Raw genomic sequence first — 24,396 nt, 5'->3', positions numbered from 1 at the left:
TCTTAGCTCACGAAACGGCCGGCCCACACACACACAGCCGAAAGAAAAGCCATCTTTCCTCCAATTTGGCACTCTCTTCAATGATTTGTGCGGCCATGTATCCCAGGTGTGCCTTGCCGTTGCGGTGCATCAGGATACTCACCACCACCGTTCTCGACTGATTCTGAGACAGAACAAAACTCACCAAGTTATGTGGAAGGATTCTGAGGTCAACAACTGCAGCACCCGTGACTTGGATGATCAGCGAGAAATGCATGGATGGTACCATTGGTTCATGTGCCTCGAGAGAATGAGGGTGTGAACACACAAGATTGGGTCAACGTTGGGCAGGCGTGTCCCAAGCAAAGAAGTGGCAGGCTCGTCCCGCCGCCCATTCGCCCACCAATCATCTGCACACCACATCGGCTGTCCAATTCGGCCAAACGTCGAGCTTCTTTCTTCTTGCATACCCATGCGACAGCTTTTCTTTTCCGCTCACAACCCCATCCCGTCATCCGGCCCACAGGAAACAAACGGTACCTGTGCCCGTAGACTCGGAGTCGTTTCAAGATGAGAACCAATCCTTGCACCCAGCTTCCAGGCTACTACCCAACCCAGCGAATGGCATCTCGGCCGCGATACGAATTCGTTTCAAGCTACAGCCCAGTGATGTCATGCTGTAGTGTGTTGTGTGTTCAGGTTGACAAAGGGTTGCCTCGGCGGTCCAGACCCGGTCCGGATTCAATGCCAAGAACACCTGGGCGGTGAGTTGGGTGGTGAAACCAGATGACAAACGATGTAAGAAAAAATGCCCCTGGATGGCATATGCAGGCATTCGGACAAGCTGCATGGTCTCGTGTTGACTCTGATGCAGAACGGCATGCGAGACATTGATTACGAGGATTGTAACTGACAACTGGTTACCATAGATGACACGGGAGTCAAGACCCAAAGCGGGAGTCAAGACCGCGCAAGGCTGGCCTTCCAACGGTCCTCGCCGCCCCGCATCAGCCAACCCCGAGATCTCGGCTTCCAAATCCCCGGCAGTGATTGTTCGGTGGGCAGCACCAGGGACCCTGGACCCTGTCCCGTCACTCATCGCAGATCATCTGCCGTCAAAGACGACGTCGACACCGCTCGGGACAATTCCATCCCGTCAACAGATGCTATCATCAATGAGCTTGCGCGGCCCCTACCTGCTTGCTACCTTTGTCTAAAGCAATATCAGGTCATAACATTGCTTTCCAACCATGAGGTGGCAGCCAAGCCAAGGGTTATCGCACGACATTCTTTTGACCCCTCGGAAACAGTAGGATGCCGAGGAGTCGACCACTGGAGCGCGCAATCGATGTCGCCACCCGCTACCTCCAGCCTTACAGAGGATACTGACGGTGTAACCGGTGAGGGTTACTTCTGTTGGCAACCGACATGGCGCAAACTGGCAGGCGCCCGCTCTTGAGGTACCTGCTGCTGCCAATGAAGTACCGTCTCAATTTGGCTTGGCGAGACCTGTCAGGCAACCAGGCTTGCAGAAAAAAGGCTTGCGCGAGCTCACGAGGGCAAAACACGATGTTTCAAGTCCCCAGAATGGGAACTGGCCTTTTGTGGCACTGCAGCACAGAGACCACCACTGAAGTGTGATCGGTTTATGCTCCCGAGGTCCGCTTGCCCAGCGTCTTTTTGAACTGCCCAGCCCCTGAAGTTCCCCGCGCAAGCCGAATTGTCAGCTCTCATTGGAGGCAGGCGATCTGCAAAAGGCCTTGCGGAAACGTCGTCATGCATGAAACAATGTTGTGTTTCTGTCCTCATTTTCCCCGTTTAGAAATAGTTGAACCGGATGCCATCGCTACAGCCATTCGTCTCACTGGATTCATCATGGCTTTCCAATCAGATGCCATGTCAAGTGCTTGCAACACCTCGGCTTCTTGATGCGGGTAGTAGCCCATTGCACTAGCGTTAGCTCTGGTCACCGCTTCTCGGCCCCATCTTGTGTCTTCTACATCGGCTCCGATCGTTCGACTGTGCCCTACGAAACCCGGCATGTGTCGGTACCAAGTGACGCGTGGTACGTCTGACAAACATGGGTTCGACGAGGTCATGTTTAGACATGTTTTGTAATCCCTTGTCTCTCGCTGGACATGCAGCCATCTTTTTTCCGGAAGACGTACCATTCGACAGGGCATTCTTGTCACCGGGCGTGTAATACACTACATGGATGGTTTAGAAATGCCGAAGCTGCAGGAAACCGGACCGAGTCGAACCCAAGGTTGCCCAGGCTTCATTCAGAGAACCCAGTCCTGGTTTTTCCAAGTAATGGCTTATTCACCCCGAGCTCCCGGCCGGCTTTTCTTGCCCTAGTCTGCCTTGGCCTTACAACCTTGTCAACTGTCACCCAGGATCTGACGCACACGCACACAAGAATCTGCTACAACCCGCTCACCTGGCAGCCCTATCGGACCATTGTCTTGTTTTGTCCCCAAACTCCGAAATAGTTTAAACTGTGTCAGCACTGAGATCCCGAATCTTAGGTTACCCAAGGCTTCGGGATTAGAAAACGGATGACCAAGACATTGTACAGCCATCTTTAGTCCACACTTTATCATAGTCTCAGACCTAGGAAAACAGCTCCGACATATCTGTCATTTCTGACGTGTTTCAGCAGTTTTCTCCTTGATCGCTGCGAGGCTACATACCTTCAATGCCTCTGCCGAGAACGGGCCGACAATGCAGTAGGAGGTTGTCTGGTCCAATGACGCTTGTGCTCCCGGACAAATTCACTGAGAGGAGTTCCGCCCAGGACCAACAACGATCTAGATACGCCGAGCCTGGTGTAGCCTGGCGGCGCTGTCTCGACACCATGCCAAGCCAAGTGAGCACCAACCCTCGAGCCTTTCCTCTCTCTGCACACCGTAAACAGAGGCTTTTGCTCAGTTGAGCATCATGTCATATGTAGCAACAACTCAAATGGGGGAGTTGGGTAGGTATGCAGATAGGTAAGGTGAGGTTGGTGGGGTGATTTTCGAGCCATAAAACTGGCAAACGCCGCATGAGGGCATTTGGAGGTGGGTGAGAAAACAAGCGGCCTCCCGTCCCCACACCCTCCGCACTGGCAATTGCGCACAGTGTTCAATCTACAAAATAAGGTTGGCCGCATTTTAGAGTTGGCTGCCGGCGCTAGGATTAATGGGGTCTAGGCTAGTTGCCTTATCTAACATCTTTATTCCTCAGTATCATGACTAGGTACCTAACAACGATCTAGGCAACTATAACGTTGGAACGGGGACAGCTCAGGTACCATGCATGACAGTGGGTACCGTCGTCCCACAACTGATCCAGAGAATTTCTGCGTGACCCTGAGAAATCAATGTCTCAGCTTATGATGCTTCTCTTCGGTTCACTCCTCATTCATGCAACTCATCCCACTTTCTCCTCTCAGTCCACCCTCGCTCTACGCCTCGTCCATTCAGGTTCCGGCTCTTAATTGCTTACATGATCAACTTCTCACTCGGCCGCTTTAAACTCCCCAGCAAAATCTCATATCAACCCCCACTGTTCACATAACCTCTAACCTCCAACCCCCACCTCGACCCCCAAGTTCCCAACCTCTCCCACCTTAAACCCCCACATCAAGTCCCACAAACTAACCACCCCCCTACAGCAACCCTCCACCGAACCTCTCATTTTGAAGTAGCCAAAATTGGCCCCAAGTCGATGCTTTAAAGACTCTGCACAGCAAAGAATACCGGGTGCTGCCTTTGAAGGAACCTTACAGACATCTTCCGTCCCATACTTGTAGCTGGGCGCAAGACAAAGGTAAAAACAGCTTTCTCGTTGATTGTTTGTGCTGCGAGCACATCATTCTTGGGTATAGCATTGGCAGATATCCCCACTTAGGTAAGATTCACATCTAACAAAACTTGAGTCTTATTGACAACCCAGTTTTTATTGTGGGTTTGGTGAATACGCAAGGCGGCGGCGGAATCAGTGTCAATACCGAGAAAAATATGGTCGATTCCTTGAAGGAAATCGCCATGTTCTTTCTTCGACGGGTATCCCCTCTTTCTCATCTGTTCAGCCACCTTCCTTTAACTTTATCGTCATCTTGTTCTTTTCCAATAGTCTGAATAAATCCCGTGTGTTACCCAAGAATAACACTCAATTTCTCCCCACAATTCCTCTCCCAAACCTCCCTCGCCACCCTCCCAGCAGCCTTCCGATACGCGATACCACCCCTCCGCTCAATCCACAAAACATTATAAAACCGGTAATGCTCCCCCTTACGCCCCCACGGCCGTGCTGCTCGCGAGTGAGCTGTCTCTACCGCCGCCGCACGCCTAGGCCTAAACGTCAACGGCGCCGTCTCGGAACCTGTACCATCCTCATCATCCGAAGGCGGGTCTCGCACAAAACTGTGCTCCATGCGTGGGTAATCGGCCGACTTCAACAGGTCGACGCGTTCTTCATACGACGAAAATGTCTCATCCCACCCCATGGATCCCAACGATATGGCCATCAGCTCTATCTCCTGGCCGGGTCTGATCTCGGTGTCGTCGTCCATGATTCGTAACAGCCCGGCAGGCTGGCCGTCGGCATCAGTAAGGGAGACGACTCGACATAATTCTTCTCCTTCCGGTCCGCCGTGGAACTTGTCGAGGGACGTGAATGGCACGTGGAGCGAAGATATACGGGACTCCTCGCGCTTCACTTGGGCTGACGACTTTCGGCTGAGAATTGACTGGATCTTGAAACATCCCGTCGTTGCTTCACAGTGGAGGTACGGCCAGTTTTGGGGGTGGGCCGTGGGCTTCCTTCCTGGGTTCACCATCGGGATGGGATGACAGAACAGCTTGCTAGGATCTGAAATGTGGGTGAACGTGTAGAATAGATTAGGGTCGAGCTTGGGCGAGCGCGTGTCACAGTATGTCCATGTGCTATTCCTGGGAGGAGGGTACCTGATGTCGTGGCGTGACCAACCCGGAGGGGTATCCCAGTCGCCCCAGTCCAGGAAGCGTCTGCAATAGTTTTCCAGAATCCTTGACTCGGGCAGTTTCCTTTCGAGGCGCAGGTCCTCCGACAAAACTGACCACGTCACAATTGGTTTAGTCCGCATTTGTGGACGTAGCCACTCCAGAGAGCGCACATGCAAGCTCTCCGGATCGACAACAGCGTGCCAGCCGCACCATGACCAAGATGGGAGGTTGGTTTTGGGCATGTCCGCATCCTCGGATCTCCCTTGCGTCCAGACTCTTCGTTTGCCCTTGCTGAATGGCTGCCACAGTAGCGCGGCATCCAGAAACAGAACAGGTAGACCACCGACGAACCCACCAGGAAAGGTGTGTGAGAGTTCGTTGATGATTCCCATAAAGGCTGACAGGACATCCTGCGCATATGTCAGGTCACGGCCGCTGTAGAGGCAGACAAGCTCTCTGTAAAGTCTAAAGTCGGCGAAGGCGGTCGATGGCACCGTAACCGCCATCTCATGGTTATCAATCTGTTTCTGAGAGTATGTGTCATATCCCTCGCCTGCTTCCTTCCGAGGGCCAGGGTTCTCATGGCTCCATAAAGAGTTCCGACAGTCCCAAAATACATCCCCGTTCACGAAGATGATGGAGCGTCGCGAAAGAACCTGTTCCTGGAATGTCCACCCTCGCGTAGCCCATTTGGACTTTAGGAGCTTATCGTACAGATACCGGTGGAAGAAAGAAACCCCCATGGGTGCACGATGCCGCCGGTCGAGATTGACATACAAGCCTGGCGAAGCAGCAGCGATGATGGTGAAGTAAGCTCCGGAGTAGATGTTGTCCATGTTCTCGATCTCGCTTCGTTTCATCCTCCCATCTTGCACGATACACAGACGATCAACCCACAGGTATCTTTCCCCTAGCTGCTTGACAAGATCGATGGCGTCGCTGATAACTTCGGGGAGGAAGCCCTGCTTCATGCCATCAAGGAAGCCGCTCTTTTGGAACTGACGTAGGTTGCCGGTCCACAGCTCGAGGGTGAGCTTCTCACTCTCAATCGTCGACCAGACGTAGCTGAGAGCCACGTAGCGGGAGGCTGTGCTGCCAGGCACGATACAACCATTCCGTAGGTCAAGAACCCATGACGGGATTTCGTGAGGTTGGCGATACTGATTCGGCGTCGGTGGGCAATCGGTGTGCAGGCGGTCGCAATTGTGGATCCAGTGACGGATGTTGCGAAAGTCTGACGATGGTAAAGACATGGCTGTCTAGGGTAGTGCAATGGTGGAGACTTCCATCATGGAAGATCCTAGCTTTTAAAGTAAAATGGGCAGGAAAGAGGTACCCGAAGAAACACTTTGGTAGATGCCTAACCCCGCAGCTTATTCTTGAGACATTTATGGTCAGGGTCAGTTTCGTATCCACCCAAGGGCCTAAAATCTTACGTATATCTTGCTGCTATTATCATCTGCCTTCTCACCTGAAATCTTATCTACAGTCTTATTTGAAAAGCCCTGACTTTGATAATCCAAGTCAGCAAAGTTAATTACCCCATTACAAAGAAAATAAGCCCCACATATACCCGAGTCATGTTTCACCCACGACAACCCTGCACTTATCCCCTCACCCATACCATTCCTGCATTATTCCATCCCTGCACATTCTATCCCATCTTCCCATGCACAAATTATCAGCTCATAGTCCTAGTAATAACCGGCACACCGTCCCTTCCTGCTGCCTCTCCTTCCTCGTCACTACCTCCCAACTCAGTGATATCATCACAAACCCCGAAAACAGTCTTGTGCTCAAATTCCAAAAACCCACTCAGCACCACAACCTCATCCCTGTACACCATCGCAACCGACGACCCTTTGCTCACAACCTTTGCCATTGGGCCCTGCCCATCTGCCGTTTGCCAGACAGACGGGATGAAGAAGTGTCTTGTGTATGATTTGGAAGATGGCAAGTTCTTGAGAGAGATCGAGCAGACCCAGCCGCGACCTGAGATGAAGTACAGAGTGGATTTATGCAAGCCGAGTATTGATTTGATCGGGGAGAGGAGTTTGCGGGTGACGAGCGACACCTCGACACTGGGGGCTGGGCTGACGGGAGATATCTTGGAGAGGTCAAGGGTCAGAAAGCCTGTCTCTGGGACCGAGGAGAGTTTCGAAGAGGTGGTTGGCATGTCAATTGTTTGGTAGATTGTGGAAAGACCTGGTCGTGAGAGCCAATCGTCGGAGAGGATAAAGTCATGGCTGTGAGATAGTTCGGGGGGGGGGTGGATAATTATGCCAATTGGCGGACTCTGCCGTTCAAGCGTCTTCCAGAGGAATACGTGGAGCATGTCGTGGTCAAACAGCAGCAGTCGGTCAGAGTCGGTGGGATGGGCGAGCCATCGGGCAGGGCCCATGGAGTTTGTTGTTTGAATAACGGTGGGCTCTTGTTTTGGCTCGCCTTCAACGGTGGAAATGGTGTGCATCTCCTCTCCTGACTGGGTCGATACCAGGAATGACGTCCCATCGGGACTGATGAGAGCCTGCAAGACATGATCCGACGCTCGAAAGTCAAGGATATGCTCGAACTGCGAGCTTTGCTGCCCAAGTTCTTGTTTGAGCTTCTCCACTGGACTTGTTGACTTTGAAGAAGATGATAACCTCGGAAGAGTAATCCTTGTTGCAATGCATCTTCGCGAAGCATCAACACTGAACAAAACTTTCGACTGCGCATGCCACTCGAGATGCCGGATTTCAACCATGCGTGCGTGGAATTGAAACTCCGCGCATACCTTTCCAGTGGTAATATCGTGCAGTGTAATGGCGCCCTCTTCACGGCCACAAAAGACAAAATTTGAGTCTCCAGCCTGAGCCATCACAGTTATCTCGTTGCTCCCCTCAAACGTTCGCGTGCAGACTAAGTTGGAAGAGGTCGAGGTGAAGTAGTCGTCGGTGACATCACTCGAGCCGTCATCCGTTAGGTTCTTCTTGATGAGAACTGACGGCTCCCAAACGTTGCAGGTATTCCCCCTCAAGTCAAAGAACCTAAGGCTGTTGGAAGCGAAGACAATACCCATGATTCTTTCGTCCATCGATTCGATTCGACACAACTGCCTCAACCCGTCGAATGCGAAGAGAGTGATAACACACTCGCTATCTCCAGCAGCCAAGGTTTGCCCGTCGGGAGAAGCCGCCAGTGTGTGGGCATTGAGATGGTGCGTGCTTTTTTGCTGAAGCGTCCATGGATCAAAGGTGACTAGATCTCCGTCCTGGTATGCAACTGCCATCAAGCTCTGCTCAACGTTCGGATTGAATGCAACATCCAACACCTGGGACGGTAGGCCTTGACCATCTTCATACCCCTCCTTCTCAAATGCTTCCATCCCGTCTTCGTTATCGTAATAAGACACTTGAAGGTGTGAGCTGCGGTAGGCGACAGCAGCAATTCCCAGCGATGGGCATATCTTGACCAACATGGGATTAGTCTTCTTCTGGTTGTTAGGTTTGTACCTTTCTCCACCTTCGCCATCAGACTCCGAATCCGAGGAGGAAGAGCTAGAGCCGTCTTCGTCGGTTAGTGCCAGGCAGTCTAGACGAGCGCCGCCCTTGGACCTGTATACATAGACCTCTCCACTTCTCAGTGGCACATAAATCTTGGAGTCGTCTGGGCTGAACTCAATACTGAGTGGTTGCTCGGGCACGTTGACACTCCAGAGCAGAGTCTGTCTCGGACCCCAAACCTTCACCGTCTTGAGGCCAGCAGTAACCAGGATACCCGTCAAGTGGCCGTTTGCCAGTTTGCGGACAGGCTCACCATGTCTGAAAGTGTTGAGAAGCTCGAAAGTACTTTGACGATACACCTTGACCACTCCGTCTCCAAGGCCGACGGCAAAGAATTGATCACCGCAAGCAATGGACATGACTCTAGTGGCAAATGAAAGAGAGCTCAGCCGCTCGTCCCAATCGGTATTGAAATTGCATATGACCTTCTGCCTGAACTGCGTTCTAGCAAATTTCCAGTGAATGATGCTGGAAGTTGGACAAAGCAATGGGACGAGAGAATAGATGCATGAAGGAGTGTTGACGAGATTCGGGCCGTAGATGGCTGACAGCCTCAGTAGATCTTCGACAAAGCGTGAAACAAGTTGGTAATCAGAGTCGATGGGCGAGCAAGTGGCTACCTGCTTCTTGAGGTACGCCTTCAGGTTCTGTATCGTTCGCATGATGAGTGCCAAACGGCCCGTTTTCGCAATGCGCTCAATCCACGTCAAGATGTTGGACGAGAAAAAGGATCCGAGAAGTGGCAGCAACTCCAGTGTCTCCTCCGAAGGCGAGCAATGTGCGAGGTGGTAACTGAAGTTGGCACATGCATACTCGTCGAAGGCCGTGTCGTTGGCGCCAGCGCTGTTGTTTTTGAACGAAGGCACACGGCGAGGCCGAGGGGGGTTGAAATTGCGCCCGTTGAGGTGGGTAAGGCAAAGTTCTGCTATACGAGCGTGAGACCCGGCACGAGGTATGTAGTAGTCCGATTGCTCGCCAGTAAGAAACTCCTTGACTGTCTGATGCATGACTTGGACGTAGTTGTTGTCGACAGTAATCATGTTGCCACATATCTGGGCAAATCTGTCCGACGTCCTAAGCGTCTGGTTAATATCCAGCCTGACTGCTTCTCTCAGTTCATCGGTTGTCAGGGGCTTGCGAGCACAAACCACCCAGGTGAGAATGCACTGTGCCAGCTCCGCATTTGGAGACTCAATAATGTTCTTCAGAATGTCGTTGTACATTCCACTCATCTCCTTTGGGACTTGGTCCAGGGTATTTCTCATCGCTTCGATGCTGTGAGCGTCATCTAGACGCGTCATAATAAGGGAAGCCCATAGAAATATCCCATTTGACTTTTCGATGATCTCCGCTACCAGGTCGCTCTCATCTTGGTCTTGTTCATGGAAGTCTTCGATGATGGTGGGCGAAAGCCTCGCCCTTACGAAGGCCTCGATATCTCTCAATGACGCTGCTTGGCCAGTGTGTATCTCGCTTCTCAGCACTCGCTCCTGATTCAGCAACCTTTCCACATGACCGTTGGGCCGGCTGGTAATGAGGATTCTCAGTGGGACTGTCGGCTCGATTCTCGAGAGCATCGCGACCAAGGTCGCCAGCAGTCGTGATTGACACTCGTCCAAAGCATCAATCACCCAGTACTGTGGTTGAGAAAATGCCATTTTGAAGATCCGCCCAAGGAAAATGTTGTTCCACACCATAACATGATCGCTGTGACAATCAACCACTTCTCCCTCCTCTATCATGGACAGGAATGTGTGTCGGACCTGGAAGTTGGACTCAGCCATCTGAAGAGCCAGTGATAGGAGGAGCTGGGTCAGACTGGGCTTTTCGTTGTTCTTGAAGAAGAAGTAGGCACAGTCGAGGTTGAAGGATTCGAGGTATTTGATAACATGTGTAGAAGCCACAGACTTTCCAGATCCCGGTGGGCCATTGAGCCACAAGAATCGAGGAGTGACTTTGGTGGGACCGGCTGTGATGGCTTTGACGGTAGGATTGGCGTCCATCAGGTCGCACTCCAGCCATTCAAGGAATGATGGGTGGGAGGTTAGCCATTCGCAGGATCCTTGGTGCAGTCTGTCGTAGACCCGCATAAAGTCGCCATCTGGACGTTCTGCAATATCAAATGTGCTGGCTATTTGTTTGATCTGAGCCCTGTGGTTGTCAAACTTGTCGGAGATATCTGCTTTTGTCAGCTGCTATCATAATTCAACTACAAGAGTATGTACTTACACTCCTTTTCAATCTCTTCGATTGTTGTGTTGAAGCAACGAAGGAGGATGTTGTAATTCGGGTCCTCGGTCGAGTCAAACTTGACCAGACGACGATGGTCGGCTTGTAGATACTGAGTGTGCTCCCCGGGTAGCCCTAACAGGTGTTAGCTCCCATGTCATTTGTTTGGCAGCAGAGCAACATACCCATCACAGCAGACTCTTTTTCTACCACCACAACATTGGTTGGCCCTGCAGCGGTAGGAATACCTTCGAAGAATGACCACAGTCCAACATCGCTACACACATGTCTAAATTCGTCATTGATAGCCTGGGTTGTCAGCATCGGCATGCCGAGAATACTAGCGGACTTCAAGCTCACCTGTAATGTCCCTGATCCTGGGATGAGCTCTTTGACAAAGGCCTTGGATCCAGAGCCGAGCGACATTGCAATAAATGTTGAGACAAAGGAACTGGAATCAGCGCCTCTGTGGGGAGTTCCCAAGAAGTAAAGACTGTGAATCCTGCCGGCAATGTCGGCGTAAATCGGGTCTCTTCTAGCTAGGAGATATGCCTTCTTAACAACAAGACCACCCATACTATGAGCAACCAGGACGATAGGCGTCTGTGTCTATGTCAGCTCCAGGTTTCGATGTCAAAAGTCTAGGTAGAAGCGACTTACATTTCCATTCTTCTTAAGATGTGGCGCGTTGTACAAATCTGCCAATAAAGCTTGTCCGAAATCGTGGATGGTCAGGGAGCTTTGCTGTGATTTTGACCAGTCCGAGTCATATCCGAAACTGTGGATGCGAACGTGCTTGAAGCCCGCCTCTGATGGCAACCACTCTTTGGGCCAGAATGTTGTCGGGTCTGATGAGGCGCTCCATGATCTCTTTGAGCCACCGTTCAGTCCGTGGACCTGTAGTATATATTAGTAAGGGCTGTAGATAAGAGTTAGGAGCTGCTCACAAATACGAAATCAACCCGCGGCTCCGATGGGTCATGCAGTAATGTCAGCCCCAGCGCCCCTTTCGAATTCTCTGGAGACGGTGTGTTGGACCGCGCTCCTGGAGATGATGCTCTTCTCAAGCTTTGCAATCTGCCCCGAAATCTACTTGGCGACGGTAATCGGTCCTTGTCTCCCGGTCCGGGGAGATTGGGCACACCCAGGCGATCTCTGTCTTCGGTACTCCATGTTGAGGATGCTTGCCAGGTTTGAGCCTGGTAAATGTCAGTCAACGCTGTGTACCCATGAGAACACCAGTCACTTACATGAGACGCGAACATTGTTGTAGTTTTGTCTTTCCTGTTGTCTGTTGAGCTGCAGAAGGGTAACCTGTGATATTAATGAGCAAGGTAGTATTGAGTGGTGTATGTCATGAGTGATCAGCCGCTTTCACTGAGATCACCACAGTATCACGAATATCATGTGCAAGACCAGAATTGGCATTGAAACAAAGTTTTGATAGAGGAGAAAAAAGGACGACAGGTGGGAACCATCACGTCAAGAGTCTAGACCCAGCCTCCACAACACCCATCGGGACAGCCAAAGCCCCGAGGCAACCGATCCATTGTCAGCAGCTTCATTGGTATAGACGGCCGAGAGAAGGCGAGCTTGGTGTTTCCCGCGTTCGAGGCCACTCGGTGAGCACAGTCTGAGGTGGTCCCTTTCTGGTCAATTGGGCTAGCGAGTCCATCTATCAGCGAGTAAAAGCAAGAATGAGGGGGACAAGGCAAGGGGCATTGCTGGATATGTGCTTCACGATGGACTGTTTGAAACGGTCTTTGGGTCTCAGACTGGGTTTGGCGTGCAGTTGTGCCCATCGGGTATTGAAGGGCCTGCGCCGCTTGCTGGTGGCAGTGATCCTTTGGGGTTTGGCCTGTAAACTTGGCCTGCAGGTAGAACAGTGTGGGGGACCTCCAGGAGGATAACCCGGAAGACGCATCGACAAGAGATTTCCAGATCATGGCTGATTTTTTATTTTTATTTTCGAGGAAACATCGCGCACAAAATGGCAGACAAGAAGCGGAGTTAGCCATCAATCTACTCGAAAGAAAAGGAAGGCGCAAACTCGCCCCAAAAGATTGACCATTGGCAGGTGCCCCGCAGTCCCGTCACCATTGCTTTCTTGTCTACCAAATTCTCGAAATAACTTCTTTACAAATACCGAATTCTTCGCCAACTCTTGCGCCTATCTTTGTTTTTCTCGCACAGTATTCAATGTTGGTGATCTGCTTAGCCAACATGTGAAACGCCGGCAGGTGACCATTGGACCAAGTTGGGGGGCCGAAACAACGACCAGCAATTGGCCGTCATCCAAACATACCTGCACCACATCCCCCGACGGCCCAACCCGCAAACCCTTGCTAACCTCATCCGAGCACATCTTGAGCAATTATTGTGGGCCATGATAGCATCCACGGCTCCCAAATGGTCGCCTTGTTCGGTCAAGCATCAACATGGGTTGGTGCTCTTCCCCCTCACCGGGAATGAGGCGTGTGTCCAGTTTCCGAGCGAGCTATGACTAAAAGACAGATGACCCCTCACAGTCTAGACCACGGTTTGTCTGCTTTCATTCTGTCTCTTGTTTACTGTTGATATCCCTTGGTTGTAGATCGGATCATCACAAGTTGAATTTTGAACGCAATGGCTACTGATGTGAGAAACGTGGAGGAGAAGCTGGATGAGAACCTTCTTGCCGGTATGTTGCCCCTTATTCAAATTACACCACTCACTATGAGTACTAACATCACCAGCCCTCCCTGAGGGTGGCAAGGTGGTCTCTGTGACCCCGTCTGGGATGAGTGACTATTGCAACACCTTTCGGATCGAGGTCTCCATGCCGGATGGAAGCAGTCAGGTGTTTTTTGAGAAGGTTGCTAACCCAGAAACAAGTACTGTGTATCAATGACTGACAATCGTACAGGAAGCTTCTGGCAAAGAGGGCCTAGAACTGATGGAATCCGCCTGGACCTCCGAAAACACCACCTACGAGTTTATCCCAGAGCACGTGCCCCGCCCGGTCAAGAAGGGCTCCTACAAATTTCGTCCAGACAGGCACTTCTTCCTGGCTGAATTCATCGAGATGATCGAAGACGATATTCCCCGTCCCGAGTCCTACATGACAGCCATTGCGGCTTTGCACTCCCGCAGCATGGGCAAGTCCCCCAACGGCAAGTTTGGGTTTCCTGTCAACACCAGATTTGGCAACCTGGAGCAGGACAACAGCTGGACGGGCACTTGGGAGGAGTACTGGACACGACAAATGAAAGACTTTCTCCAGCGTGAAGATGCCGCCCATGATGGGGAGCACCATGCTGAGCTAGAGAGACTACGGCCTTTGTTCTTCGAAAAGGTTCTTCCTCGGTTTCTGCGACCCTTGGAGAGCGATGGACGTTCAGTAACGCCTTGTCTTATTCACGCTGACCTCTGGCCTGGCAACGTCAAGTATCAGACTGATGGCGAGACGGTCTGTGTCTACGATGCCTGTGCCATGTGGGGGCATAACGAAGTTGATTTGGGTGTTTTTCGCAACCCACGGTACCCACTCGGCAAACCGTATCTGAAGGAGTACTGGAAGCACGTACCTATTTCGGAACCCGAGGAGGATGTTGACAGCAGGAATACCCTCTACATGCTGAGGAACCAGATTTTGCTGTCAACCTTGTATCCGCACGATCACAAGCTCCGCGAGATGTGAGTAAAGAAATCCATCGCAGTCTATCAATGATGTGCTAACGATTTCTCAGCGTTGTGAGCAATATGAAGCTGCTGGTAGACAAAGTCGAGGCCGAGGAAGCTGCTAAGAGTGGTCCTCAGACTTCTACTTACCAATCTCGTCTCTGAGCTGATGTAGCGTGTCAATGGGCAGTAGAGAGAGGTCGTGTGGAAGCTAATGGTGCTGACTAGGAGTAAGGGTGCATATCTTTGATCAAGGCAACTCCACATTTTGTCTAGGGTGGAGTATTTTGAACATCTACTTCAGGTTCAACAATACATAATGAACGTAATGTTCCGTTGCCCAGAAATGCCATCTCTCCTCAAATCCCCGCATCAGAACAAGTTTGATCACAAGGAACATGCCACCAACTGAGCCCTCGGGCCGGGTATCGGCAGCAGGGACCGTATCCGTGACATTACTGCACCTCATGCATACCGGAACCCTTTTGCGTATGCAAGTCCCCGGCTCCCCGGCGCAGCGTTGGGTGTTGTGATTCGCAAGTCACCCGGAACAACTGCGCCGCCCCGGATGACGGCCACCGCTTGAGGCCGCACACCGGACCAACTGCACTTTTTGTCTGGTAATAATAGGAGGAGGTGCCAACAAAAGCAGGCCTGTTTCTTTCTTGGGCAGCAGAAGTGCATATCTTGGTTTGTTGTTGCACCTGGGTGGTTGACACCTCTGGTTTCAACATTGTTGACGTTCAACAACACAGGAAGATGGCATCGCTAGGCACCTCAGTCCTCAAACCACCTCTCACCTCCTCCACCCCCGCCTCCAGCCGTCCCGGCACCAGCAGCGCAAACCCCTCCGCCCCAGAACTCACCACCACCATCGCGATCCTCCCCTCCAAGCCCGACTTTCCCCCGTTTGATCCCAAACCACCCATGCAAAATGACTTCAACCCCAATCTTGAACCCCCACCCCCGTATTCCATCTTTTCTCCCCGTCAAAAACTCGTGGTTACCCTCCTCGTCTCTTTCGCTGCCATGTTCTCCACGCTCTCCTCGTTCATTTACTACCCCGCTCTTGTCCCTTTGTCGGAATCGTTTGGGGTTTCGCTGGGGTTGATCCAACTGACAATTACCTCCTATCTCATCATCGCCGGCATAGCGCCGGCATTCATGGGCGACATGGCTGATCAGAGTGGACGAAGGCCGGTGTATATGCTCATGTTCAGTCTCATGATATCAGCCAACGTTGGGATCTCGGTTGTGGAAAGGTGGGAGGGGTTGTTGGTTTTGAGGATGGTGCAGAGTGCGGGAGGGAGTGGGCTTTACGGGGGCGGGTACGGGGTTATTGCTGATGTTGCGGTCGCCGAGGAGAGGGGGGGGTTTTACGGGGGCGGGTACGGGGTTATTGCTGATGTTGCGGTCGCCGAGGAGAGGGGGGGGTTGGTGGGGGTTTTGCTGTTGATGACCGATGTTGCTACCAGTCTCGGGCCGGTGGTTGGGGGTGGGTTGACCCAGGGGTTGGGGTGGAGGTGGATTTTCTGGTTTTTGGTTATCCTAACTGGATCGTGGTTCCTTGTGATTTTGATATTCTTGCCGGAGACGCAGAGGGGGGTGGTGGGTGATGGATCGAGGAGGGTGGAAGGGTGGGTTTATCAGAGCTTTTGGAGTGTGTTTTACTTCAAGGAGAGGAAGGGGAAGAAAGGCCCGGAAGCGGTGGTTGTTGGGGAGAAGATGGAGAGGGAGGGGGGAGAGGAGAGGAAGTTTAAGTTTCCGAATCCGCTGGCTTGTTTGCCGGTGCTGGCGGATAGGGGGTCGTTGGTGGTGATTTTGATTACGGCGATCAACTATGCTGTCAAGGCGGCGCTGCAGACGAGTTTGGATGCTCAGGCCACGGAAATTTATGGTTTGAGTTATCTGCAGGCTGGACTGGTGTATTTACCTAGTGGGGTTGGTGGAGGGTTTGGGAGCTTTTTTGCTGGTGAGTTGCTTCTTTACTTGGTCAAGGGAGCGGCGCGGGCTAACGTGATAACAGGAAGATTTGTTGACTGGAATTACAAGAGGACGGTCAAAAGAGGTGGAGATGATTTCGACAAGAACTCTCCCGGCTTTCCTCTCGAAAAGACCAGATTAAAGGGCGTCTACACACTTCATGCCATCACTGTTTTGGGGATCATAGGATATGGTCTAGCGTTGAAGTTCAGGGCAGTAAGTGTCTGTTCGTTTGTTGTCTGCATTCTTCTGAGAACTGACAATTTCCTTATAGCACCTTGCCGTGACGCTTCTTATGCAACTCTTAACCGGCACCTCAACCGCCGCAACCTTTGTGGTATGTTCCCCAAAGTTTTCCCTCCTACCTGGTACTGATCGTAATGTTGTACAGCTGTGTGGGACCCTCCTGACAGATCTCAACATGAACAGATCTGCCACCGCCCAGGCAGCCAGTAATCTGGTCAGATGTCTCAGTGCGGGCGGTGCTGTGGCTGTCTTGCAGCCGATGGTTGAACATGTCGGGCCGGCGGCATGTTTTGGCATCTACGCTGGCATTGTGTTTCTGTGTTTCCCGCTCGCTTGGATCGTGCAGAGGTTTGGAGTCGCGTGGAGGGTGGCTAATTCCGACAAGCAAGAGTAAGTAGAGGAAGCGGTCCCAAAATTACCTAGATAATGATTAGTTCGAGAGACGTTTTGGACAGCGCCATGATGAGAAAGGGGGTGTTGGAATGCCAAGCCCCGCTGAGTCATTCATAGAGGCTAATTTGGGGGGACGGTGTCAAGCAAAAAAGCCTGAACAGGTTTTGTAGTGTAGCGGTTATCACTCCGGATTCTGATTCCGGCAACCCCGGTTCGAGTCCGGGCAAGACCTAATTCTTTTGCAATTTTATACTGCATCAACTTATGATTTCTTTTTTGCGCCTAGTTATCTAATGCGCTGCTATGTTTCGTTTTTTTTTCTTTCACATCGATCGTAGGATCCCTTCCAACGATTGTCACCATCCCAACTGCTCCATATCAAATCTATCTGTCGCCCCCTCGACCTTTTCACCTTTTTCGAAACACGATGTCAAGAGATGGGATGAGCCTTCAGCGAAGGAGGAGGGCCAACTGGGGAGTATTCAAATGGAAGTAGAGGGGTGAGTGCGCCTGGTGAAGTGTTGGTGAAGTCGGCGGATATGGCAATGGGATTAAGGAGGCTGATGGAGAAGGGAAAGGGGAGGAAGAAAGTAGCGGAGAGAGATACCAGCTTAGTGTTCGTTTGCATCGGGTATGGTCACGGTAGACGAGTGACAATGAGTTGATGGCGGCGCGGACGGTACTCGCTTTTATTGTGCTTGAAGCTGGAGCAAGATTAGTGAGATGCATTGAGTTTGTTCTCTAAAATCAATGCCAAAGGCTATTTTTTGACAGCCTTATCTCCACGGCGATGCTAGTCCCTCAGCATGGCCAGGCACGCCCATTCAATCTTGACTCGAAAAATTCAGCCATCCTCTCAAGCCACCGGCATCCATTGGCGCAGCTGTCAGCCCAAGAGTCTTCACTCATCCTGCACAAGCAAATGTCAATTTGGGTGTAGTCAAAAAAAGTTATCATTAAACGCTATGCTGCTCCATGTTATCATGAAACAAAAGAAGATATTAAACTCATCATCCCATTATCATCCTTCTTTCCTCCCATATCCATTGACCCGTAATCATGTTAGCCATGCCGCTTTTTGAAACCAAGTGGTTAAATGAGCTGTTTATAGACCGAAGCCAGCGGCGAGGGCGGCACCCAGAACAACCAGCCCGAACTGAGAGGAGCGCCCGCCAGCAGCAGCGTTGGTTGATGAGGGGCTAGCAGCCCGGGTGGTAGTGGACTCAACGAGGGTCTCAGTGGTGGTGGCGAGGTCGCTTGTTGTCGTTGTGAGGGTGGAAGTTGGTTTGACAGAGATGGTAGAGTTGGTGAAGCCAGTGGCGGTTGTGGTGGTATTGGCGTAGTTGGTCTTGGGTGGCAGGATGGTGGTGTTGGCGTTGATATGGGTAGAGGTGGCGAGTGTGCTGGAGTGAGCGTACTCATGTGTAGATGGGACAGCTGTAGTGTATGTGTATACAGACTCGGTGTCATGAGAGCTGTGGTCATCTTTGGCGGCGGCCAGGCTCAGAAGAGCAGAGAGAATGATGAACTTGATCTGCATTTTGAGTTGTTGGAGTGTGTGAAGGTGCGGTATGTGAGATGACTGTATGTGTGATAGATAGTTGTTATGTGTCCTATAGCGAGTGTCAAGTCGTGGTGATCTCGGTATATCTTGGTAGCGTAATGTTCAGATGAATCGTAAAGGTAGAGTGATGAGTGACAGGAGCTCAAGACGGGCGACTTGCTTTGTCTTTAAGCCAAGCTGACGGACACTGGCCAGTCGGCTGGGAGATGGGATGGCCGGCTCTTGGGCCAGGCCAGAGACAAGACGAGAATGACCCCTGCCATCGCGCAAGCTGTGAATATTGAGATGGCCGACTCGCATGTGCGGATTCCCGCGCAAGTTACGAGAAAAGGAGGCCCAAAACACAGACAGACGCGTGGAGGGCGGATGTCGGTGGGCGATCCAGACGCCTCCCCGGAACTAGCAACACGACGTAGCGGGCTCATTGGACAGGCTGGGCCAGATGGCGTGGCAGGGACGGCTGGGCTGGCCGATGCATGCTGTGTTCATTACGGCTTCAGTGATTGAGGCTGCAGGTATTGAAACCATTTTCGCAGTGGTGGAGGCCGGCAACTTGCTGATGAACCCCTAGTTTGTGTGACCGAACGACCTCGATTCCGAAAATACGGGGGACTCTACAGACGCGATGGCTGGGCGGGCACCCTCTGGAGGTTGGAAGATGATCTGTTTAGCTTCCAAAATGACAAAACCAAAGAGCAAACGGTGATTCAACGGCTCGGCCAAATCGTGGGGGATCTGAGCTGAGACCACGCAATGAATTCCTCTCAGTCAGGCTGTGTCGGCTGTGTCGCTGTCTCGGTGGCCACGCCGAGGTGGAGTAGGAGACCTCAGTAGACCAACAGGCTTAGATACGAAGAGGCAAAAATTCCAACTTGAAAGTAAAAATAATTTTGCAAGAGCAAAGAGTTTCGAGGGGGGGATATGGGCTCAATCCAGAAACAAAAGGAAAGATAACTCGAGGTGATGGTGGTAATTCCAGAGGTGGAGCTGAGAACGGCTGTCTCAGAACCACACGATCTTGGACCCCTGTCATGTGAGAGATCTCCAAGGTTCGGACATTTCTCTTTAAAGGACAACTTGAGCCATCGAGAGCTCGAAGCGATACGGAACTCAAGCACCTCCAAAACTTGGGCTCAAAAAGTCCTTGAATGGTGTGTCACCACTCATGGTCATCTCAGGAAAGCTGAAAGCACGGGCCACATCACGAGCATGGGCCACACACGGGAGCCTGGGGTCAATGAAAGCTTCTTTGGACAACCACCACCGACTGACAACAGCCCGACACCTCCAACCTAATTCAACAAAGATAAGGTAAAAGAGAAGAAGATGTTGATATGGTGTCGATATCTCCATGATCCCCCTTTCCCCTCTCAACAGAAAACAAATGAGGACGTTCCACAAGCTGAGAGGCAACACAATTATGTAACCCACCGGGCTGGGCAGCCGACCCTTGCCGTTCCCGGGATTAGCGAATCAGGAATAGCGCAGCTCGCCTTGGGGCTGGAGCCTCGGTGGAGAAGGTCGTGATTGCAGCCAAACACCTCCGCCCGCACTGCACTCGGCCTGCCGCCCAGGGGACTTTGAGGGAAGAAGGCCATCTTTTGGCAAAAAGACATCAGAAACTCGGACATTTGCATCTGTCGCCGCTTCCCGATGACATACCCAACACTTTCTTGACATCCTTGATAAACCGATCCTCAGCCCAACCCCGCGCGCCCGCTTCATTCCTCCCCAACCACCCCACAAACCAAAACCATCAACTTTGAACGAAACCGATTCCAAATCCCGCGCACGTCCGAACAATAGAAGCCTGGGTTGGGCACCGAACGAGGGGAAAACACACGAGGCGCAAGGCCGAGGAGGAACAAATCTCAACACAATGACTTCGATACGAAGCTCGCAGCGACGCTCGCCCGGCGCAGAGTTGGGCCCTCCGCCAAACCTCCAGCAACGATCTATCTCTCCCGCCGTCGGCGTCGGCACCAACCGCCCCGTTGCGCCCCGGGCATCTACATCATCGAGGCCTATGCAGCCTGTCAGCGGGAGCTTGAATAGGAGCGATGGCACTCGGCGGACCAATGTGAGTCTTGGGTCTTGTTCACTTTTTGCTTCCTTCCCATGTCCCGCCTGTCCGCGTTTCAGCCAATGTCGACACACCACAGCCGGCTTCATGCACCACCACCTTAACGGCTCTCGTTTCAGCAAGACCCCTCCATCTTCTTTTGTTTTGAATGAGTGCTGCCTCTTTCAGTGTGCAATTTTCCAGACTGTATCGTGCGTGCCCAAGTTCCCTGTGCCTTGCTAACCATGCCTCTCAAAAAGTCGTCAGCAAGTACTTCCGTGCCCCTCTCCCAAATCGAAAAGAGCGTAACACACCTGCTGGTTGCCACGAAGCAGCTATTGGAAACTCTGACGCAATGGTCCCGAGGAAACGCCACCGACACGCAGGTGTCCGATGTCTATGTCCGCTTGGGATACGAGTTCAACATGGCCTGCCGGGCCTTTACAGCCATTAATGTCGATACATCTGACCTCGGAAATGTGCCCGAGCTGCTAAGGAATATTTTAGAGTCTACTTTGAGCCAGGAAGCGAGTGTGGAGAGTCTGGATAGATACTTGCCACAGATCCGCGACATCATCATCAACTTGCTGCATGGACTGAAGAGAAAGCAAACAAGATTGCGTCAAAGGCAACAGAGAGAGAGGGAAAATGGACAACCGAGCGATCAGGGAGGCTCGGGGGATGGCCCAACCGCACCCAACCCTCCTGGACGGACGACCAGCACGAGCACCATGGGAAGCGTCAACTCGGGACTAACGACACTACTGAACGAGGGACTGGAGGATGGCGGATACCGGCCACAGAGCCAACGAGATGATGGAAGGAATAATATCAACAACTCCCCTACCAGACGATATTTGTCGCAACGAGAGCAGTCTCGCGGTTCGGCCAACTCGGGGGAGTCCAGCCTTTCCAGCAACACGATGCAGAACATTCCGGTCATGCCCCCTTATCCCGGCGATGAGACGATGCCTTCAGGACCCTCGGCCGGCGATATGAGTAGCTTGGACAACTTCCCACCGCCTCCTCCGCCGCCAAAGCAATCTCAGCAAAGTGCCCTGGCGGCCTTGCAGAGGGGCGGTGATCTCGAGAGACGCGCCTCACGCAGATACTCGGCCTACCAGATCTCCAAGCTGGTGGGCGCTCAGGGGGTCCCTATGCTCCCACCGCAGACCACGCCGATTCCGAATCGCGGCCGAGGAGAGATGAGGGAGTCGATGCGGGCGATATCTACGAGGGATAATGCTCGGCATCAGCGAAACAAGTCTTCGCGTGCGGCACCTATGGATGCATCGTCGCCGATGCGGGTTCCGAGCAGAGTGTTGGAGGAGTCAGAGAGCGGTCCGGCGGAACTCCCGGCATCAAGGCCAGAAACCGCCGAGCCTGAATCTCCAGAGGAAAGGTTCAGGCCGAGCGCTACTTTGACGAGCCCGCCAGCTGATGTGATGCCAGCAGCCGGCCTGGATGAGGAAGAGGAGGAGAAGCCCCCCAAAGCACCCCCCAAGTCTGCCGCGGTTGCTCGTGCTCCTACCCCTGACAAGCCGTCGAGTTCGTTTGGGATGGACAACACGCCTCCCGCTACGAAAGAACTAACATTGTTTCTGCAGTACAAGTCCAAGGTCAAGAAATTTGTTCTCCCAGAAGGATATGAGGAGCTCTCGATTGGCCGTTTGCAGCTGGCATTTATTGAGAAGTTTTCGTGGAACACTCAGCAAAACGGAGCAGACCTGCCGGACATCTATATTCAGGATCCCATTTCGGGCGTGCGTCACGAGCTGGAGGACTTGTCGGACATTAAGGACAGGACGGTGCTCGTGCTCAACATTGAGACCCTTGACGAAGTGAAGAAGCATATCGATGAGGGTATTGGTAGCCTCAAGAAGATTGTCGAAGAGGTCAAGCAGAATGTGGATGATCATGGGGCTGCTCTGCTGAGGGTCGCGGAGCGCCAGAACGAGACCGCCAGGGACGTTGCGCGGTTGGCTGCTGCTCCTCCCCCTGCCATCATGTCGCCAGCTATGGATTCACCCAAGTCGGTCGCAAGTGCTGCTGGGGTGGCCGCTCGCAAGCTCAGCACATCCCAGATCACCGAGATTCAGAGCTTGCGCCGAGACCTGGCTGTTTTGCGACAGACGTACTCGAACTTTCAATCCGATATCCAAAGTTCCATGTCTGCTCTTCGCAGCAAGGCCAACAGCGTCAAGGCAACGGCCGCCAAGATTGCCGTTCCGGACATTGAAGGCGACAGCGGACGGGCATATGTCATTAATGGCCGGAAGCAGCTTAACACGGACAGCGACAGGCTTGTCAACAAGGTGGACGACTTGCAAGACTTGGTGGAGGATCTACGCAAGGACGTTGTCCACCGCGGCGTGCGCCCTCTCCCTAGACAGCTCGAGTCTGTCACCAAGGACATCACCCAGCTCACCAAGGAGCTGAACAAGATGGAGGAGTACATGAAGCAGGAGAAGCCAGTGTGGACCAAGATTTGGGAGAAGGAACTGGAGGATGTCTGCCAGGGCCGGGACGAGCTGCGGGTGATGGAGGACTTGATTGTGGATTTGAGGGACGATTTGGAAAAGGCTTCCGAGACGTTTGCGCTGGTGGAGCAGGCTACCAAGGAACAGATGAAGGATGCGGGGTCGAACGGCGGCGCGGTGGAGGGGAGACCGGTGCTGAGGCAATTTAGCAAGGGGCTGAACTCCATCAACAGCAATGCCTTTGTTGATCCTAGGGATGCGAAGGAGGGTGTGTTGGGGGAGGTGAGGGCGCTGCAGCCGAATCATGAGAACCGGCTGGAGGCGATTGAGCGGGCCGAGAAGCTGAGGCAGAAGGAGCTGGAGACGAGGATGCAGAACCCGCTTAAGAAGGAGCTGACGAACTTTGTCGAGGAGGGGAGGCTGAAGAAGAGTGGGGGGGTGGAGGAGGTGGAGAGGGCGAGGAAGGCAAAGGAGGAGAGGATCAGGAGGGAGGTGTGGGAGAGGCAGAATGGGATCATTCCGGAGGATCCGGTTGGGGAGGAGGCTGCGGAGGGGGAGGTCAATGGGACGGGGCCGGGTGAGGAGGGTGATAGGGATAAGGAGAATGGGGAGGTGAGGGATGAGCAGTTGTAAAGAAAGTTTTTCTTTTCGAGGGCATGATTTTGATGGTTTCGTCACGGTATGTCTGAGAGGCTGGCTGGCTGGAAAGGGAATGGATTGGTGGGGAATATACCCTGTTTTTGTTTGTTTTGTTATTGCCATGTTTTAGTCAGCTGGGGTTTTTGTTGTTGTCTTGCTTCAAGTTTGGTTAGGAATTCTGGAATTGCTAGCACTTGACAGAGTATTGAAGTGAAAGGGGGGCAGTGTTTCCGTGTAGCGCGATACCAGCCAGTTGCATTTATTGCTAGAACAGATGTGCTACTCTACTGTGTGTAAGTCATTTTACTGGTGAAGGGTTCTGTGTAACATGCTGTCAGATTATTTTGGGAAGCATACTACTAGTCGTGATGGTGTGGTCGTGGTTACATTTATTTCCGGGTGGTGAGGGGGGTCGGGATTGATCTACCGAGGCGGTCCCCGCATCTCTTGGGGTTATAAGCCGTGTCACCCACACCTTTATCAGTCACGGTCAACATCATCAACATCAACACCAACACCAACACCAACACCAACACCAACATCAACAAAGATGACACCCAAATTTGAGTCCACCGTTCAAAACGCCATTGAGAATGACGTCCTCCCCGGTGCGGTGATGCTCGTCAGGTCAAAAGATGGTATTCCC

At 52.3% G+C, this 24,396-nt stretch overlaps 6 protein-coding genes across 6 annotated transcripts, besides 1 other annotated feature; 3 read left to right on the top strand and 3 right to left on the bottom strand.

Annotated features, from left to right (window-relative positions):
* Positions 1-4,117: 4,117 nt before the first annotated feature.
* PODANS_3_9610 (uncharacterized protein) lies at positions 4,118-6,202 on the bottom strand (the record flags this gene model as incomplete). Its single annotated transcript, XM_001909736.1, has 1 exon — positions 4,118-6,202. One exon carries the CDS (start codon positions 6,200-6,202, stop codon positions 4,118-4,120), a length of 2,085 nt encoding a protein of 694 aa, XP_001909771.1.
* Positions 6,203-6,630: 428 nt separating this feature from the next.
* Positions 6,631-11,988, bottom strand: PODANS_3_9600 (uncharacterized protein; the record flags this gene model as incomplete). The annotated part of the gene is made up of 5 exons (XM_001909735.1): positions 6,631-10,686; positions 10,724-10,844; positions 10,923-11,326; positions 11,384-11,620; positions 11,671-11,988. 5 exons carry the CDS (start codon positions 11,986-11,988, stop codon positions 6,631-6,633), a joined length of 5,136 nt encoding a protein of 1,711 aa, XP_001909770.1.
* Positions 11,989-13,348: 1,360 nt separating this feature from the next.
* Positions 13,349-14,548, top strand: PODANS_3_9590 (uncharacterized protein; the record flags this gene model as incomplete). Its single annotated transcript, XM_001909734.1, has 4 exons — positions 13,349-13,403; positions 13,459-13,596; positions 13,654-14,398; positions 14,452-14,548. 4 exons carry the CDS (start codon positions 13,349-13,351, stop codon positions 14,546-14,548), a joined length of 1,035 nt encoding a protein of 344 aa, XP_001909769.1.
* Positions 14,549-15,142: 594 nt separating this feature from the next.
* PODANS_3_9580 (uncharacterized protein) lies at positions 15,143-17,010 on the top strand (the record flags this gene model as incomplete). Its single annotated transcript, XM_001909733.1, has 2 exons — positions 15,143-16,703; positions 16,796-17,010. The coding sequence occupies 2 exons, from the start codon at positions 15,143-15,145 to the stop codon at positions 17,008-17,010; spliced, it is 1,776 nt and encodes a 591-aa protein (XP_001909768.1).
* A 155-nt stretch (positions 17,011-17,165) lies between these two features.
* Positions 17,166-17,237, top strand: a tRNA (tRNA-Gln).
* An 860-nt stretch (positions 17,238-18,097) lies between these two features.
* On the bottom strand, positions 18,098-18,490 carry PODANS_3_9570 (uncharacterized protein; the record flags this gene model as incomplete). Its single annotated transcript, XM_001909732.1, has 1 exon — positions 18,098-18,490. One exon carries the CDS (start codon positions 18,488-18,490, stop codon positions 18,098-18,100), a length of 393 nt encoding a protein of 130 aa, XP_001909767.1.
* Positions 18,491-20,448: 1,958 nt separating this feature from the next.
* Positions 20,449-23,744, top strand: PODANS_3_9560 (uncharacterized protein; the record flags this gene model as incomplete). The annotated part of the gene is made up of 2 exons (XM_001909731.1): positions 20,449-20,716; positions 20,806-23,744. The coding sequence occupies 2 exons, from the start codon at positions 20,449-20,451 to the stop codon at positions 23,742-23,744; spliced, it is 3,207 nt and encodes a 1,068-aa protein (XP_001909766.1).
* Positions 23,745-24,396: the final 652 nt, after the last annotated feature.

Source organism: Podospora anserina, chromosome 3, assembly GCF_000226545.1.
Source record: "Podospora anserina S mat+ genomic DNA chromosome 3, supercontig 2".
Taxonomy (NCBI): Eukaryota; Fungi; Ascomycota; class Sordariomycetes; order Sordariales; family Podosporaceae; genus Podospora; species Podospora anserina.
The sequence above is the reverse complement of the archived record's forward strand: the minus strand, read 5'-3'. Positions and strand labels throughout refer to the sequence as shown.